This window comes from Sinocyclocheilus grahami, unplaced genomic scaffold (genome assembly GCF_001515645.1).
Source record: "Sinocyclocheilus grahami isolate Dianchi unplaced genomic scaffold, SAMN03320097.WGS_v1.1 scaffold137.1, whole genome shotgun sequence".
Classification (NCBI taxonomy): Eukaryota; Metazoa; Chordata; class Actinopteri; order Cypriniformes; family Cyprinidae; genus Sinocyclocheilus; species Sinocyclocheilus grahami.
In genome coordinates this window covers 2198094-2218093 of record NW_015505316.1, presented here as the reverse complement: position 1 = coordinate 2218093, position 20000 = coordinate 2198094, and the positions used below count along the sequence as shown (strand labels likewise).

Here is a 20000-nt window from a genome sequence, read left to right as displayed (position 1 = left end):
AGCTCTTTGCACATTTATATATTTAGCTACTTTAATATTTTAGGAAGGAGATAGAAAGGTCCATGACATCAAAATGTTTGAAAACCCCTGAACTAGTCTCATACTAAATATAATAGATCCTTATACTAAATTCTAGAAAAGTTGCCCGGCAACACACAAGCTTGTGTAATTCAAGGTTGAATCCAGCCCCCAGCAAGTTACAAATATTTTGAGTATGAACATCATCTGCGATGTCTCAAACTGTTACCTGTGTTTACTGCTGTCTTACCGGCCTGGTTTGTGGTGATGTTGACAGCGGTGAACTGAGGTGAGAAGGGACTCTGGTCAGACACTCCATTCACAGCCTGGATCTCAAAGGTGTACTGCGTGTGGGCCAGCAGGTCACTGATGTGGACCCAGGGATGGGTCAGGCCCAGCTGGCGGGGCACGAACTGCACATTGTCACCGCAGCGAGTGCAGGCCCCTCGACCCGAACCGCAGCTCTTGCAGATTACGTTATAGACCACGTCCTCCCGGCCTCCGCTCTCTTTCGGCAGATCCCACTCCAGCCGCAGGGAAGTCTCGTTCACGCTAGAAATCACTCTCTGGGGTGCAGACGGAACCGCTGTGGAAAGTCAAACCACCTTGCCTCATCAGCAAGTCCACGTCTTATCGGGACAGTTTAATTAAAACCAGCCTAGGAATAGATTCTTGGATTATATGGTGTAAGGTTGCAAGAAAAAGTATGTGACACCTAGGGCTGAACGATATATCGTTTCAGCATCGATATTGCGATGTGTGCATCCGCGATAGTCACATCGCATGATGTGCAATGTTTTGCACATCATATGATTTGTTGTGTCGCACCGCATCCAGTGTAGACAGCATCACTGATTATAATGGGTTCATAGTATTTTGTTGCGCCGCTCGCGTCCAGTGAGGACACCAGTGTTAATTTTGACAGCAAATTTTGATTTAGTTTTAGTCATAGTCTTTTGACTAAAATGCCATTTAGATTTAGTCATATTTTAGTTATCTGAATTGTTTTTAGTTTTAGTCTAGTTTTAGTCGACTAAATATGATAAGATTTTAGTCGACTAAATCTACAGTAAATTTAGTCGGCTAAAATCTAATGGGTTTATTAAGCATTTCTCTAAAATTTCCAAACTCATTATATAGGTTTGATATTAAAGTTTTATCATGATAGACACAGATTTAACTGATGTGACACACAACATGCCTTTATGTTAAAATAAATAAAATAAATGTGGTTAAATAAAACCACTTCTCACAAAGAACAAGAACATGGTCTACTTTTTAATGAAATACCAATGGTTATATAGGCTAACTATGCATTCTTTATAGCAACTTGCTTACCATATTCTTCATTCTTTCAAGAAGACATATTTATTTCTATAAATAAATTTAGATTAATCTTTAAGGCTACTAAAGTTTCTCAGTCAAGAGCAGTGCGTGATTTTCGGTTTTTCTTTTTGTTGCTTGATTAACATCAATGACTCAGACAATAGCAACTAAATTAGGCTGCTGTCTTTTAAAAACCGAATGCACGGCTGCAATGGATGCAATGTACTGATACACGTTCTCCCTACTGTTTACGTTCACTTAAGACATAATCAACTGTGTTTACGTGAATACTCGTCAAAACGGTGTAATTAAGACATAATTTTGTGTGTAATCAATAATCATCGATTTTTTTCTTTCCAAATAGAGCTATTTAAGTCATCTGGTGATTTTTTTTTTTTCATATTGCAATATATATCGCAGAAAAACAAAATATTGCAATATGAGTTTTTTCCAATATCATGCAGCCCTAGTGACCCCCTTTGAATTAGTCATAAAATTGAATCTCATCATCAAGTCACAACAATAGCCCACCTAAATTGTCCCTAAATTAGGCCTTTGTGATGTAAAGTAACTTTACACGTGGCTTTTTTCCCCTCATAATCTGCTGGGCTGCTGACTCGAGCACATTCTAACTGATTCGTCTTGTCTCTTTATGATCTGAATTTCACTTATTCATTAGCCTATTATCACTGCTCTTTTAAAAAAAGAAACTGGATCAAAGTAATCTCCGCTTTCTAACAAGCCACATTAAAGTAATAATTTCATAATGGGTAATGACAAGAGATGAAAAGAGAAGTGGTTCATTGTAATGTAAAACAAGAGTGAAAGGGAAGAATGTTCTCCTCCCTCTATTCTGGACACAGTGCAGCAGTTCAGATTACTGACAGCGTAGAGCACTACTCCAGCATTCACACAGGCCCAGCCTCCCCAAAAGAACAGAGCATTATGCAAATCCCATCGGGCCAATCTCGCTGATCACTGAGTTACAGCACTAAATGAATGTTCAGTGAGTTGCACACTCATTTTCTTTTTGCTGCACTTAACTGAAGCTCTAAGAAGGGCAACCTCATGGAAAAATGAAAAGACAAAAGACTTCAAGAATGTGTACAATACGAGTCTCCAGTGCTGACGTAAATGATGTTTCTAAGTAGGGATGTCAAAATGACCGGTACTTTGTGACTGAAGCAGTTTACTGCAACAGCAGTTCTGTACAGTATCAACTCAATTCTAAAACTTATTTTAATTTTCATGTGTGTATTTGAACCGGTGCATTACAGAATGACTTGAAGGTAAATTGTAGCTTAATAAACTGCTTAGAATATATTTTGTCATGATATATTATTATTATTTACTTATTAAAGAATGTAATAACAATAGTAACAACATATTGTTGTTAATGTTATTACATAACTTTTTAAAATATAATTTATTATTAATAGTAACAATATCAGTGTTTAAATAATTATTATTAAATAATAACTTTAATAAAATAATAAAATTCACTGCTCTTACTTTTTCCATTACTAGAAGTGCACCAATAATAAACTTTTGTTTGATAAGTTGATAAACATTTTTATTTGATATACTATGATCAATACATTTTGGATACTAAAACTCTATATTATTATGTAAAAATAAAATTCAACTATTTAATGATACAGCTGAATCCCAACATACAGTATGAAAAAAAAGATAAACATTTTGACAATGTCTTGCAGTGTAAATTGTAGCTTAATAAATTGCTGAGGTCTATTACATCATGATATATTACTATTATTATTTTAATTATAAAAGAATTTAATAACAGAAATCATATTTTAATGTTGTTGTTATTACAAAACTTTTTCAAATATAGTTTATTAATAATAATAACAATATCAGTGTTCAAATTATTATTATTATTATTATTAATAAAAAGTAGCTTTATTAAAATAATATAATTCATTGCACTTACTTTTTTCATTACTAAAAGTGCACCAATAATAAACTTCTGTCTGCTAAGTTGATAATTGTTTTCATTTTATATACTATAATCAATACATTTTGGATATTCCATTTCTATATTATTATCTAAAAAATAAAATTAATCTATTTAAATCTTACAGTTGAACATAACATAGCATATGAAAAAAATGTTGAGATTTACTATTAAATTAAAACATTTTTAAAAATTAACTTTGAGTGTTACAGTAAATCAGCAGCACAACTAAATATTAATGAAGAAATAATAAATCTTATTATCAGCAAGTACTCATAATTAAAAAACCACTAATATCAGCCGATAACCATAACCAATATGGAACATCATGCATCCTTATTTGTTACCATCTGTACTGAGAAAATCCTATTGCTGAGTGCTTTGAAGATAATCAAAATTGACTAGATTATATATTAGATTAGTTTATGCCTAGTGTTTTAGACATCTTCTGGAGCCTGCCACATTTTATTCAGTTTCCCACTTTCTGAACAGAATCAAAATATACAGTAAATAACAAAAATATACAAAACATTTTTTTTCTGTTATTATATTCGGTCATTGTGATTTTAATGTTCACGTGGGAATTCATAGTAACAACTTAACGTATTTCGCTGAATTATTATTTTTTTTTAATTTTTGAATAATACTTATTAAATCACCATACTAAAATCAAAAATCATAAAATGTAATTCCCCGTGTTTTTGGGCATTACTCCAGCTTGCTAACATGACAATCTGCCTGCATTGAGAGTATGAATGGGAGCAGCAGCCAGTGCGTGAAATTATTATGACAACTGTTCTTGCAAACTGATTTGCTGAAAGTATTAAAATAGCAAACATCATGTCTATTATTTCTTTAAAGCAACTTTAAAACAATACATATTATGAAAAGTGCTACTTAAATAAAACATAATTTAAAAAATAAAAAAAAACAGCTTTTTTTCCCTTCAGTGTCATCTGGTTGAGTACCACAACCAATATCAGAGAAGGTAGCTAGAAAGATAATTTGGATCACGTTTCAGCTGTTTTTGTCCATATTAAGGAAGTCAATAGAGTCCAAAACTTTCAAGCTCTAAAAAGGATATAGATATCATATGAAATATCATCTAATGTCTGCCTCATTGGTTCTCACACGTTACATGCCATATTTAATGGTCTTTGTACACTACCATTCAAAATCAGTAAAAACAAATTCATTTATTCCTATGATGGCAAAGATGAATTTTCAGCATCATTACTCAGTCTTCAATTGCATGTAAGCCTTCAGAAATCACTGTAATATACTGATTTGCTGCTCAAGAAACATTTATTATTAAAGTTCAACAGTTGTGCTGCTTAATATTTTTTGGAAACTGTGATGCCTGTAAATTTTTTTCAGTGTAACATCAGCATGTAATTGACAGATTTTACATTTTTGGATGAACTATCCCTTTAAAGTGAGACACTGCAGGTGAATAGGGTAAAAATATTAACTAATACCGGTAGTTATCACCTTACTTACCCAGTTGATTGATTACATTGATAATTGCAAACATTTTTTGTATTAAAAGTTTTCTAAAATGTTATGTTTCAATATGCAAATGAGGCATTATTTAATGAAATATGCACTAATTTGCATACACATTTTGCAAAAATCTGAACACTGGATGAAGTCAGTTTCAAAATTCTTGTTTAATTTTTTTTGACATATTAGAGTCAAATGTTTTTACAGAGGGAATTTCTGTCAGATCTCTTTTTGTCACTCCATAATTCAGAAAAATCTTTGAACAGCCAGAAAACAATATATTTTCACAATTTTGGGGGGAATAAAATATTGTATACAATCAAGCAAATTATCTATATGCACAGATCCCTCTGTAAAAATCTTCAGAATATATACAGGAATAAAAATGTAATGTTTGGTGTGTGTAAGTGCTACTGAAGTGGAGATTTATGGCTCAGTGTAGGAGAAAAAACTCATTTTGAGGAAACGGCCTTTAAAAATATTTATTGTAATTGAAATCTATTGACACAAATAGATAAAGTGCTATAAAATAAGCACTTAACAGTGTCTTTTGGATGTTTTCTTTTCACTAGTCTTTATCAACACTTTATGAAAAGCCAAAAAGCCCAAAATCTCCAAATTGACAGGCGCATGAAAAAAATAGTGTTTTGCCTGCAGTGTCTCCCCTTAATTGTAAGTTATTGATCCTAGCAGGTGAAACTTTGATATATTTACATTTCTAGTGAATAGTCAGGACATACAGTACGTCATGAAACCAGGACTCTCTCTGGTGAACCGGGACGTTACCATATTTATAATTTAGAATATACTTAAAAATGAAGACTACACCATCCAGTCATGCGACTGCAGAATGATATGTTAAATTCACGCAGCAGTTTAACAAAACCCAAACTCGCATCATTTCCCAGTCACAGACTGCAAGACAGACAGCATCCTTTATTTGCTCACACCAAATCGGTCAACAGCTGCCACGTCTGCCCGTCGGCCAAAATAACCTCAACGCTCATAATAATACAAACTTTTGTACCACACAGAAATAGCCTACTGACTCCAACTGGGAATAAATCAAAGGTTGAGGGTAAATGTAATACGTGTCACATATCATCTGCAGGTGCAAAGCAATCAACACTTACCAAGAGCAAAGTGTGTTCTAGGAAGTACAATGAAACTCATTCTATTAGCCTAATACCCCAAATGGCTTTGACAGTAAAACATTACTCTTGGCTGGCGCTCTCAGCCTATGATTGATGACAGAACATTCTCTTTCTGCCAGAAGGAATATAAGGCTTCCACGCTCACACATCAGAGTGAGTTAGTGCGGTGGACGCGGTGAATGAGGTGTTGGTTACAGTTGAATGAGGCAGAGTGGGTGTGAGTGACAGTGAACAGGAGTGGAATTAAATCTGTGGTACCACAGGGCTCCACAATAGAGACCATGCCATGTGAGAGGGAGAACGACAGCAGAACAATATCCCGCCGACATATTAGATGTGTGCGCCGTGTACTGTACATGACTGGAGTATTTAAGTAGGTGCTAATGGAATTCTGGGAGAAACTGATTAAAGACCTTTGTGGCACCGCACATTTTTTATAATCTTTCAGATCTGTTTATCTTCATTCCTGTGAGCAGTTGTGCTTTTTTATGAGGCACATTTTACAACAGGGAAATCACAGCAAACACTTTATTGGCTCAGTATAACAGTTTATCCTTTGGTGAAAGACATTAACTCACTAATTTAAAGGTGTGTAATTTTCTCAATGTTAAAGTACTTTCTTCCTTAAAATGCGGAGACAACTATAAGTAAGACATTCGTAGGTTGATTCTCTCAAAGTGTAAAAACTGTGGGTCTGTTTGTTTGAGAATCTAGACCAGCCCAATACACCTCATCCAATGGCATGAGTTTGGGGGCGGCCTATCTGTTTGGCTGACCAATGGAAGATGAGGGGAGTGTTTGGCATTTTTGCAATTCCGTTTGGAGATGTCATGAGTGGTGGTGATTTTGATTCACTGAACAAATCGTTGTAATATAATGAACCAAACGATGAAATTAATCAAAAGAATAATTTCACTTATGTGTTAAGTGAGTCTTAAAGGGTTAGTTCACCCAAAAATGAAAATTCTGTCATTAATTACTCACCCTCATGTAGTTTCAAACCCGTAAGACCTTCGTTCATCTTCGGAACACAAAATAAGATATTTTTGATGGAATCTGAGAGCTGTCTGACCCTGCATAGACAGCAACGTTCTGCGTCACACGGATACACCGTTTCCGTTCAGATCAAATCACAACAACGTAGGAAACAGAACCGGCGTGACGCAGCTGACACAGAACACCATACGCTATTTACGTCCAGTGGATATTTTCCAAAATGGCACCAGGGTGATGCGGAGACGAATTGTTGAATAAAGTCGTTTTTTTTTTTTGCTTTTGCTTTCTGGACTTGGGAACATTTCAGATGCGTTGCTGTTTATGCAGGGTCAGAAAGCTCTCAGATTCTATCAAAAATATCTTAATTTGTGTTCCGAAGATGAATGAAGGTCTTACGGGTTTGAAACGACACGAGGGTGAGTAATTAATGACAGAATTTTCATTTTTGGGTGAACTAACCCTTTAAGGTGAAATCCGGTGGTTTTCAATAGGGACCTGCAAAATCAGGAAAGTGATTTCTGTGTGAGAAGTGCTTCATACATCAATACACTATTGACAGTGGACAGTGGGAACTTTATGCAGAAATTTGTGACCACTCCTTTACATTACATCATTACCAGTAGGTGGAGACTTATTGAGTCTTACTGACTCATTAAAGAAATAACTGACTCAACAGAATCGTTCAAAAACACTTATCTTATCCTTTATTAAAAGGATGGTTACATGGAATTATCTATAGAAAATGACAAAATAGCCTAAATAAATGAACTGGGTTTCAAAAACATCCTTGAATCATTTACTTTGTGTATCATCGTGAATCAATTTAACACGTTAAATAACTAGGATAATTCTTCCACCCAGGATTGATTCATATTTCGCACTGAATGAACGACATGCCCCCTTTCATTCAGCCGATTCTCATTCATGAACGACATGTCCCAAATCGAGTCTTGTTTAAACTCGAAAACGCCAACTCATTCACGAACAACATGTCCTAATTTGTTCATTTCGCTTACTAATGAGATGTCCCAGTTTGTTCAGTGTTTCCACTCAGAGTCTCGTTCAGACTCGAAACACAGACTCATGTAGTGCATTCGTTCAGAAGGTCCAACCAATGAAATGGTCCTTCACAGTCCACACTCGAATGCTACTCGCTCGTGCTACAGTCAGCCTTTTAGGGTAGGAAAAACCACCAAAGTAGTCACACGTTTAAAAATGAGAGACTTATGAGTAGGCCTGGGCGATAAAACGGTATCGATATTTATCGACGGTACACCTTCTTCGATAACGATATAAAAAATGTTCGATATAGTGCACGATATAGGCACGTGCTATGAGTGTATGCTGAAATTAGTGCTGTGACTGCCTGTGATGAGGAGATTGTGAATACAAAAATTTATATAGAGTTGAATTTAAAATAAACATTTGTATTTGAATGCAAAAATAGTACAATCAAATGTTAGGAGTGCGTCAGGGAGCATCACCAGTGGAGCACGAGAAAATATTAGAGAAATATAGAAGCTCAATGCGGAGATCTTGATTAGGTTAAAACCGAAACTAAGCCATTCACACAGAACGCATATTCAGCTCATTTTTTAGACAGACAAATATGGCTGCTGCACTGGCGTCTCACACAAGAGATGTAGCCATGCAAAGTTAAAACACGTCGCGAATTTGTGGAGGTTTATTCCTTTTCACTGCGTCTCATATGTTTTTAAATACAATCTGAGTGAATGGTGCCCTCCTGTGGCCTCGGGAGACAAGCCATTTAATCGGCATGTAAAACATTAGAAATTAGATATTTGTTTAATTTTTATTGTGTGTTTGACTGTTAAAACAAAAAATATTTGTTGTCTCAACAAATTGGGTTAATTTAAAAATACAGTGGTTAAAATGTAAAAAAAAAATTCTATTGCTCTTAGTTTTAAAAAAGGTTATAAAAAATGTCAATAATTATCGATACCGAACGATATGAAACATTATATCGTTGATAAATTTTTTTGCTATATCGCCCAGCCCTACTTATGAGTCAGTGCATGGTGACTAAATGAAAACGATTCGTTTACTTAAAATTATTCATTAAAAAAAATTAAAAAATACAGAAACATCATTTGTTCCGTAACTCAATTGACAATAAATGTCTTCAAAACATAACAGCTAAGCCACAGCACAGTTGCAATGACTGAACTGCAAGTAAGCTGTATTTTGTAGCTTTCATGATAAAAGTTTTTTTCATGTCTCAATCTCCATCAATCAGTCAGATGAATCAAGCGTACACTACACGACTCCATCTGCACACACTTCGTCGCTTCATAAACAAGCTGCTCGGCTCAAAAACCACAGCCTGAGATCACAGCGGTTGACAGTGAGGAAATTAAATCTGCAGGAAAGAAAAAGGTCCATTCTTCCTCAGACAATGCAGAGACTGACATCACAGGCCTTTTTCATTGACAGACATAATTTCATGCAGTATAAGATATGGATGCAGTCTTTTGTAAGCCCTCTCAACAATTTTCTTGGCCAACTTGAGGCCACAGATGTGTATGTAACCCTCCTTGGCAAAGCAGGCGGTTGGAGAGACATTAATATCCATTAGAGGTGCCGTGTCAACCTGCTGAACTCATATCAGGATTCACACAGGGGAGTTCACTTTAATGGGGGTGAAGGACTGAACTCATCTGTGCTATACTGCATGCCTGTCATCTACATATCAAGGTTGAATGAAGAATTTAAGGAGTTACTAAGGTAATGAGCTTTTTCCTTGAGCATCCATGTTTCATGAAGCCTTCAAATGAAGTAGCATTATTTGTGTTTGAGGAGTTTACTCTCCAACGAAACACACATTTTGCTATTATATACAATAAACAGACAACTCAGTCCTGTACTTCAATTTGTTTAGGATTTCAAACTGGCTAAGGACCCCCAAATATGAACTTCCCCTGGTAGGGGACCCTTTCTAAAATAAAAAGCCAGGTATATACACAACTGTTCAAAAGTTCAGGGTTGGTAAGACTTTTAAAATATTTTTTTCATTTACCAAGGCTACATTCATTTGAGATTAATTTAGTAAAAAGAGCAATAGTGTGAAATAAAACACTTTAAAATAACCGTTTTCTACTTTAAAATATAATTTATCCTTGTGATGGCAAAGCTGAATTTTCAGCATCATTACTGCAGTCTTCAGTGTCACATGATCTTTCAGAAATCATTCTAATATGCCGATATGCTCAGAAACATTTCTAATAATAAATTTTTTTATTATGTTGAAAACAGTTGCGTTGCTTAATATTTTTGTTGATTTGTCAGTAGGGATGTAACAATGAACCGCGAGCCGGTTGAAAATCGATTCAAATATGTGACGATTCAAATCGGTTGAGATGCCAAACAAATTGCGATACAATTGGAGTCGGAGCTTACATGAATGTATCTCTGAGGGGAACTTACTGTCTTTAGAAAAGTGTACGTGGTATTTTCTTTTCATCTTGCCTCTGAACGATGCATATTAAAGTAGTGTTCATAAGCAGCTCTGCTTTGTTTACAGCGGTAACCCAGGAAGCACTGTATCACTGCTGTTCATAAGCGCCACCTGCTGGCAGAGAGTGAATCTGCGTCTCATTCAGCTCATCTGCTGTTTCGTTCAGATATGATTTATGTAGCATAGATTCACAAAACTAAAGTCAGACATTCTGTTTTTGCTTAAAATTTCGAAATTATACAGTCTAATTTAGATTAAAAACTGCTCATGCTGCATGTAAGCTGCATCTTTGTTTGGATCATGATTAAAATGCAGTGGTTGCCTCTAATTTTAAACGGAAAGAGCACAGACAAAGCCTTAGTTTGTTTATATGAAGAGATTTATTTTATTTGAGCAACTTTATAATTTGATTTGGGGTTTGTTTTAAAATGTCAATTTTAGTTATATTTTAATTTCACAAAGAAACGTTCAGCAATAGCCTAATAAAAGGACACCTTTTCATACTATATAATGTCTTAAATCTCATTTTGTTTAAAAAAAAATAATCAAATCGTAAATCGAATTGAATCGTGAGTTGAGTGAATCGTTACATCCCTATTTGTTAGTAAAAAAGTTTTTAAAAAACCCAGCATTTATTTGAAACAGATATTTTTTAACAATATACTTGCTGTCACATTTGATCAATTTAATGTGTCATTCGTGAACTAAACTGAATTTCTTTCAAAACTTTTGAAATGTACACTGTTAAATATATAAAAAATAAAAAGGTTCTTTATTGGCAGTGATGGTTCCATGAAGAATTTTTAATCTTTCTATCTTACAAAAGGATCTTTACAGTAGAAAAAGGTTATTTAGATTATTATAATGATTTTTAAACAAAGAAAAATGTTTATTTTAAGGACTGATCACTGATAGCTTCTTTTTCCACACTTTTCCAATAACCGATTTATTCATTAGAAAGAATGGGGGAAAAACTTGTTAAATACATTAAAGTTTACTGTGTCACACATTTTATGTTAACTGGTCTAATTTAGATTAAAAACTGCTCATGCTGCATGTAAGCTGCATCTTTGTTTGGATCATGATTAAAATGCAGTGGTTGCCTCTAATTTTAAACGGAAAGAGCACAGACAAAGCCTTAGTTTGTTTATATGAAGAGATTTATTTTATTTGAGCAACTTTATAATTTGATTTGGGGTTTGTTTTAAAATGTCAATTTTAGTTATATTTTAATTTCACAAAGAAACGTTCAGCAATAGCCTAATAAAAGGACACCTTTTCATACTATATAATGTCTTAAATCTCATTTTGTTTAAAAAAAAATAATCAAATCGTAAATCGAATTGAATCGTGAGTGAATCGTTACATCCCTATTTGTTAGTAAAAAAGTTTTTAAAAAACCCAGCATTTATTTGAAACAGATATTTTTTAACAATATACTTGCTGTCACATTTGATCAATTTAATGTGTCATTCGTTAACTAAACTGAATTTCTTTCAAAACTTTTGAAATGTACACTGTTAAATATATAAAAAATAAAAAGGTTCTTTATTGGCAGTGATGGTTCCATGAAGAATTTTTAATCTTTCTATCTTACAAAAGGATCTTTACAGTAGAAAAAGGTTATTTAGATTATTATAATGATTTTTAAACAAAGAAAAATGTTTATTTTAAGGACTGATCACTGATAGCTTCTTTTTCCACACTTTTCCAATAACCGATTTATTCATTAGAAAGAATGGGGGAAAAACTTGTTAAATACATTAAAGTTTACTGTGTCACACATTTTATGTTAACTGTCCTGAACATACATTCAGAAAAAAATAAACAAATTAAAATAAAATAACCAAATAATCTTATTATTTTTAGTGCCTCCCACAGCAAACTGCACTGTCACACTACAGGAACCTGAAATATCAGCCCAGTGAAGGTACGGTCACAAGCAGTCAGACAGCATGTGATGAGCCGGAGCAGAACAGCTACCAACCGTCAGTAAACACAACTAAGAGCTCATCTCAAGAATGTATAAACAATCACCACAGTGAGCCTCCACTGATGCTTCTAGAAGCTTGTTAACACTTAGAATAGCAGGAAGTCTACCAAAAATCAATTACACACTCACTAAAAGAATCCTTTATTTGCACATGCTGTTTATGTTGTTGCACCCTATACAGTAAATGAATTATGAAAAAGTAACATGTCAAACATGCCCAAAAACCTGATGTTTTATATGTCAAAACACCACATTTTGCAGACAGTTCTGAGTGCTGAGATGCAGAAATACCTCAGCTGGCTCTTAAAACATTCAAATGAGCTAGGTTTACGTCTGGATATATGCCCAGTTATGATGCTTTTATAATGATCATCTTTTGATGAATTAATGCTGTCTAGATGAATAGGAACTACACAAACATTTATTTTAAACAAAATTCTGTGGGAAGCAATACTGAAGCACTAATTTAACCAGGCAATTTTTGGGGGGCTGACTTTTGGCAACTGTTTGTGGATTACTGTGATGTTTTTATCAGCTGATTGGACTCTCATACTGACGGCACCCATTCACTGTAAAGGATGCATTGGTGATCAAATGATGCAATGCTAAATTTCTCCAAATTTGTTCCAATGAAGAATCAAACTCATCTACATCTTGTAAGACATGAGGGTGAGTAAATTTTCAGCAAATATTCATTTTTGGTGGACTGATCCTTTAAAATTAAGATGCTTTTTAAAAAATCTTATTTATCTTATTCTACTTTTATCTTATTTTTCACTAAAAATATCAAAACCACTTTAAAACAAAATATTTATAATATATCTTAAATAATTGTTTTCCCCTCTCACATCATTGGTAACTTTTTTTTAATAAACCTAACAAATTTTTTCACTTCAAATAAATTATGTTTAACAAAATGCAAAGGGGTCTTAATATTTTGTTCTCTTTGTTCCCTGGTTAATTTCTCATGTTTTAAAGACGTTTAAATATGTCACTGAAAAAACACGGATCAAGAAAAAAATTTCATATAGCGTGATCTGCTATGTTTGGTCTAGAAATTCGCAAGTGCATATGTCAAACATATGTCCAACAGCAGATGTCTTCATAAAATGTCAAGACACAACAGCTTGAGCAAGTTGAACACTAATGCACTTAGAGCTCCTTATTACACTGAAGTCTAGTACTGTACATTCTTACAGAACAATGACAACAGCTGTAGCATGTATTAGCTCACACCAACATCTTGTTTTCATCCTCAGTCAAGGTCATTGATTCCCACCAATGTGTGAGGGAACTCTCCCAGACGTTCATCACCATGGCTGAGTGCAACAGAAGCTTCAGATTAATCTTGAATTCTTATGAGACGGCCGGGATTACCCAGCAGGACAGGACAGAGCCTGGGAGGCACTAAGACAGGAATCAAGCCCCTCTGTACCCAGAGAGCCAACATGGCCAAGCAGTGCCCAAACTAGTCGTGTAATCCGAGGGGCGACTGGCCAAGACACATGCTTGAGAGATCTGAACATAAACCACAAGAATAAAGCAAAGGAAGCTCTAGAGAGTAAAGTCATTAACAGTCTCTTTCATGCTTTTATCATCACTAATGTCTGGAATCTGAATAATTATGGGCCACAGCCAGACTGAGTTGAAGGACATTTAGGGTGTACAGTCCAGAGGGAAGAAAACAAATCTTTAAAATACTGACAGGCTCATTTAAATAACAAAAACTGATTTTTGTGTGTGTGTCTATGGAAAATGTGTTCTGGCCACAACATTAAACACTCACTAGTCTGTGTTGGATTTAAATGAGAAGAGGCCTTACTCATTTTTAGGAGTGACAAATGTCGACATAATTGTATTGATAATCATAAGTATTTGTGTGTAAAGTGTTTTAGAACACATACATTTTTGTACATCTGTATAAACACTGAAATGAACGTTAAGGGGTTACTCCACTCCAAAATTACATTTATTTTAAACAAAATTCTGTGGGAAGCAATACTGAAGCACTAATTTAACCAGGCAATTTTTGGGGGGCTGACTTTTGGCAACTGTTTGTGGATTACTGTGATGTTTTTATCAGCTGATTGGACTCTCATACTGACGGCACCCATTCACTGTAAAGGATACATTGGTGATCAAATGATGCAATGCTAAATTTCTTCAAATCTGTTCCAATGAAGAATCAAACTCATCTACACCTTGTAAGACATGAGGGTGAGTAAATTTTCAGCAAATATTCATTTTTGGTGGACTGATCCTTTAAAATTAAGATGCTTTTAATTTAAGATATTTTGGATGAAAACCGGGAGGCTTGTGACTGTCCCATTGACTGCAAAGTAAATTACACTGTCAAGGCCCAGAAAAGTATGAAAGATATCGTCAGAATACACTCTTAAAAATAAAGGTGCTTCAAAAGCTTCTTCACAGCGATGCCATAGAAGAACCATTTTTGGTTCCACAAATAAGCATTCAGTCAAAGGTTCTTAAAAGAACCATCTCTTTCTTACCTTTTTATAATCTGAAGAACCTTTTTTCACCACAAAGAACCTTTTGTGAAACAGAAAGGTTCTTCAGATGTTAAAGGTTCTTTATGGAGACATTTAGACAAAAAGGTTCTTCTATGGCATCGTGAAGCACCTTTATTTTTAAGAGTGTGGTCTATCTGTCATCAGTGGTTCAACTGTAACGTTATGAAGCACCATTATGGAGAATATCCTCTGAACTCAAGCAGTGTACGCTCTTCTGTGTCAGCCGCGACACAAAGATGCGTTTTCTACGTGTATTTACGCTTTGATTTGAACGATAACAGCGCATCCATGCAGCGCGGCTGACACAGAAGAGCGTACGCTGCCCTCTGTACCCAGAGAGCCAACATGGCCAAGCAGTGCCCAAACTAGTCGTGTAATCCGAGGGGCGACTGGCCAAGACACATGCTTGAGAGATCTGAACATAAACCACAAGAATAAAGCAAAGTTAGCTCTAGAGAGTAAAGTCATTAACAGTCTCTTTCATGCTTTTATCATCACTAATGTCTGGAATCTGAATAATTATGGGCCACAGCCAGACTGAGTTGAAGGACATTTAGGGTGTACAGTCCAGAGGGAAGAAAACAAATCTTTAAAATACTGACAGGCTCATTTAAATAACAAAAACTGATTTTTGTGTGTGTGTCTATGGAAAATGTGTTCTGGCCACAACATTAAACACTCACTAGTCTGTGTTGGATTTAAATGAGAAGAGGCCTTACTCATTTTTAGGAGTGACAAATGTCGACATAATTGTATTGATAATCATAAGTATTTGTGTGTAAAGTGTTTTAGAACACATACATTTTTGTACATCTGTATAAACACTGAAATGAACGTTAAGGGGTTACTCCACTCCAAAATAAAAATTTTGTCATTAATCACTTTACCCCCATGTCGTTCCAAACCCGTAAAAGCTTCGTTCGTCTTCGGAACACAATTTAAGATATTTTGGATGAAAACCGGGAGGCTTGTGACTGTCCCATTGACTGCAAAGTAAATTACACTGTCAAGGCCCAGAAAAGTATGAAAGATATCGTCAGAATACACTCTTAAAAATAAAGGTGCTTCAAAAGCTTCTTCACAGCGATGCCATAGAAGAACCATTTTTGGTTCCACAAATAAGCATTCAGTCAAAGGTTCTTAAAAGAACCATCTCTTTCTTACCTTTTTATAATCTGAAGAACCTTTTTTCACCACAAAGAACCTTTTGTGAAACAGAAAGGTTCTTCAGATGTTAAAGGTTCTTTATGGAGACATTTAGACAAAAAGGTTCTTCTATGGCATCGTGAAGCACCTTTATTTTTAAGAGTGTGGTCTATCTGTCATCAGTGGTTCAACTGTAACGTTATGAAGCACCATTATGGAGAATATCCTCTGAACTCAAGCAGTGTACGCTCTTCTGTGTCAGCCGCGACACAAAGATGCGTTTTCTACGTGTATTTACGCTTTGATTTGAACGATAACAGCGCATCCATGCAGCGCGGCTGACACAGAAGAGCGTACGCTGCTTGCGTTCAGCGGATATTCTCCAAAATGGCGCTACAGTGATGCGGAGAGACACAGAGGAGACGAATTGTTGAATAAAGTCGTTTTTTTTTTCCTTCACATACAAAAAAGTATTCTCGCCACTTCATATCGTTACGGTTGAACCACTGATGGCAGATGGACTATTCTGACGATGTCTTTCATACTTTTCTGGACCTTGACAGTGTAATTTACTTGGCAGTCAATGGGACAGTCACAAGTCTCCCGGTTTTCATCCAAAATATCTTAAAGGGGCGGTTCACTGTTTTTTTTTCCTAGGCTAGATTGTGTTTATGGGGTGCAGTCTAACATGTTAATGCTTCGTTTAAAAAAAAAAAAAAACACATTATTTTTCACATAATTTACCTGTATTCCACACTGCTCTGTACCTTCTCTGAGAAACGCACTGATAATATCCTGCTTTTATGAAGCCCCGCCCTCAGAAATAGGCGATGGTTTTTGAATTTTGTGAATCCATTAGAATCGTTAGAAGACAGAATCGCAATTCATATATGAATAGATTTGTACGTGCACCTCTAGTTTTCTCTTCCTCTTCTCTAAAGCAGCGCAGCATGGCCTCGCCCCCTTTGCTGCCTTTTCCCAAGGGCAGGGTTTATCTGGGTTTGTTACATCACAAACCCGGGAAGTAACTTGTTGAAGTCCCTACCAGCCGTTTTTGTAGGCATTAAACTGCCAGAATTTTAAAAGACGAAATCTCCATTTGCATTGAACTTTCAGCTTCGTAACTTTGCAGATATTGTTTATGCTCAAACAGCATCATTACACACTAACTAACGTTAAAAAAGTGAAATCGCAATCAACCACCCCTTTAAATTGTGTTCCGAAGACGAACAAAGCTTTTATGGGTTTGGAACGACACGACGGTAAGTGATTAATGACAATTTTCATTTTGGGGTGGAGTATCCCTTTAAAAAATACAGTAAAACTGCAATATTGTGAAAGATTAATACAATTTAAAATAAAAAAAAATTTTGTGTAAAAACTTAATTTATGATGAAATCAAATTCAAAGCTGATTTTTTTGGCAGCCATTACACCAGAATTCAGTGTCACAAGATCCTTTAGAAATCTTTAATATGCTGATTTGCTGCTCAAGAAACATTTCTTATTCTTATGAATGCTGAAAACAGTTTTATGCTCTTTAATATTTTTGTGGAAACTGTGATACACTACCACTGAAAAGTTTGGGGTAAATAAATTAAAATAAGATTTGACTACATTACAGTTTTACTGTATTTTTGATCAATTAAATACAACCTTGGTGAGCACAAGACTTTTTTCAAACACACTCACACACACAAATTTAATTATTCCAACTTATAAATTATTATTGATTGGGTACATTTAATATAAATTATTCATAAATATTTTTGTGCACATGTAAATACTCTCATGGTTTAGATGCTGTCAGTACTGTTTAACATCGATACATTCATATTGAACATTTTCACATCCAAACATATAAAAACGTGTAAATATTATCCTATATATGAACACCATGCTGGAAATCTTCAAATATGGCAGCAAATGTATGACAGCAAAAAGCAAACAACCATATTCTCTTAAATAAAGCATTTTCTGTCAATGCTTTTCTAAGCATCATGACAGGACTCTCCCAACTAGCACCTGATACCCACAGACAAAAACACACCTCAGTTGCTTCATTGTGCCTGCAATATAGAAGCACTCAGAAGTGCCAGCGTGGATTGATTTTCTTTGTGAGCTTTATTTTTGATCCAATTTATGCAATTTTGTACACATCAGCTCTTTGCATGTGTCACTGATAAATGTAAGAAGTTGAGAGACACAAAAAGCTTTCAGGCTGGCTCCAAGGTTTGTTACCTCTCCAGATATTGATTTTAGTCACACTATTCATGTACAGAGCTCTACTATACTACAAATGCAAAAACATATTTACATTTTCAAGGCTCAGTGCGTTAGCACTACCGAAAAGGGCAAAAAATCCGTAACACTCCCAGTTTACCTGCAAAGCTATTTCCCTCAGAGAGTGATTTTGTTTTATTCATTCACAGTATTTGGTGTTAATATTTCAGTGCTCACAGACGCCTCAGCCTCGGCTCTCCAGGGAGCTTTTTTCTGCTGACTGCCTCCATTGTGCCGTGACTGACAATCCAAATGTATTCATTTCATTTAGAGTTGTAAATATTAATGGTGTCAGCTCCATCTGCTAACCTCTACCTGAGACAAAGATTCATAGAACAAGCTCTTTTATGTGACGTTATGACACCCGGACCAGATCTTACTGTGTGGTGTCAACATCATGCATCTAAGATGCTTTATGTTCCTTTTGTGAGGTTGTCAACCGTATCTGAATGTGTCACTCAGCGGCACTGTTGGGGACAGAGCTAGCAGAAATCGCTCGGCAGCAGCGAACAATGAAGCTGATCCGACAGCGATGAGTGTTTCAGATGGGGCATTTCAATTGCGGGTCTTCTGTATGGATTGGTAAGCATTCAGACGGTGATCCAGAGGCTTGATTAATAACTTATTCAAATGACAAAGGTAAATACGCCTCGCACAAGTAAACAGGTTTATCTAAACAACGGTCCAGAGCAATAAATCAATTCAGGGTGGCAGCTCGCTAAACCTCTTAATTGTTTGCAACAAGTCAATAATGCTAATCTTGTCCTTTGTCTATACAAAAAGACACTAAGCGGTTAAATATACATTACAGAGAGCACTGTTTCTCCCCTTGGGTCAGCATGCAAAGTCAAAGCTGATGCGTCTTGTGTCAAACTAGATAATAGGACATTTATAAAATGCTAAATTAATATACTGTTGGAGATGGTAAAGAGAGAAGATTAGCAGTATTGTGTAGAACAATGCATTTAAAATGGCTGCTACTGCAACATTTGTTTCTAGTGTTTTGTGTCAGCCTTACCAGCACACTAAATTAAAGCGACAGTTCATCCAAAAATGAAAGGTCTGTCATAATTTGCTCACCCTCATGCTGTTCCAAACATGATTTTTTTCTTTATTCTTCATAGCAGAAAAAGGTCCAAATAACACTCAACAAAACTGACTTTTATTATAGAGACAATAAATAAATAAATAAAATGTATAATAATAATAATAATTATTATTGTTGTTTATCATATTTTACAAATTATATATATATATTAACATAATAACTAGGGACGTAACGATTAACCGCGAGCCGGTTGAAAATAGATTCAAATCGGTTGAGATGCTAAACAAATCGCGATTCATTTAGGGGTAGGAGTTTATATGAATGCATGTCTGAAGGGAACTTACTCGCTTTAGAAAAGTTTAGATGGTATTTTTTCTTTGTATCTTGCCTCTGTATAATGCATATTAAAGTTCATAAGTGCAGAGTTGCCTTGTTTACAGCCGAAACCAAGGAAACGCTTTAAGCGCCACCTGCTGGCAGAGAGTGAATCTGCGCCTCATTCATCTCGTCTGCTGTTTCCGTTTCATGCAGATATTTTTGTATGTATAGT

General features: G+C 35.3%; 2 protein-coding genes across 2 annotated transcripts in view; both read right to left on the bottom strand.

The window, feature by feature from the left end:
* The window catches only part of LOC107591131 (ephrin type-B receptor 2-like), a 19973-nt gene extending 13975 nt beyond the window's left edge, over positions 1-5998 (bottom strand). Inside the window, exons 1-2 of the mRNA XM_016280173.1 lie at positions 5959-5998; positions 269-604 (exon numbers count right to left, since the gene is read on the bottom strand). Coding sequence (XP_016135659.1) covers positions 269-604; positions 5959-5998 — 376 coding nt within the window. The remainder of the gene's footprint in view (positions 1-268; positions 605-5958) is intronic.
* A 7675-nt stretch (positions 5999-13673) lies between these two features.
* LOC107591130 (ephrin type-B receptor 2-like) overlaps positions 13674-20000 on the bottom strand; it is a 31823-nt gene continuing 25496 nt past the window's right edge. The window contains exon 5 of the mRNA XM_016280172.1: positions 13674-13762. Within this exon, the coding sequence (XP_016135658.1) occupies positions 13674-13762 (89 nt within the window). The remainder of the gene's footprint in view (positions 13763-20000) is intronic.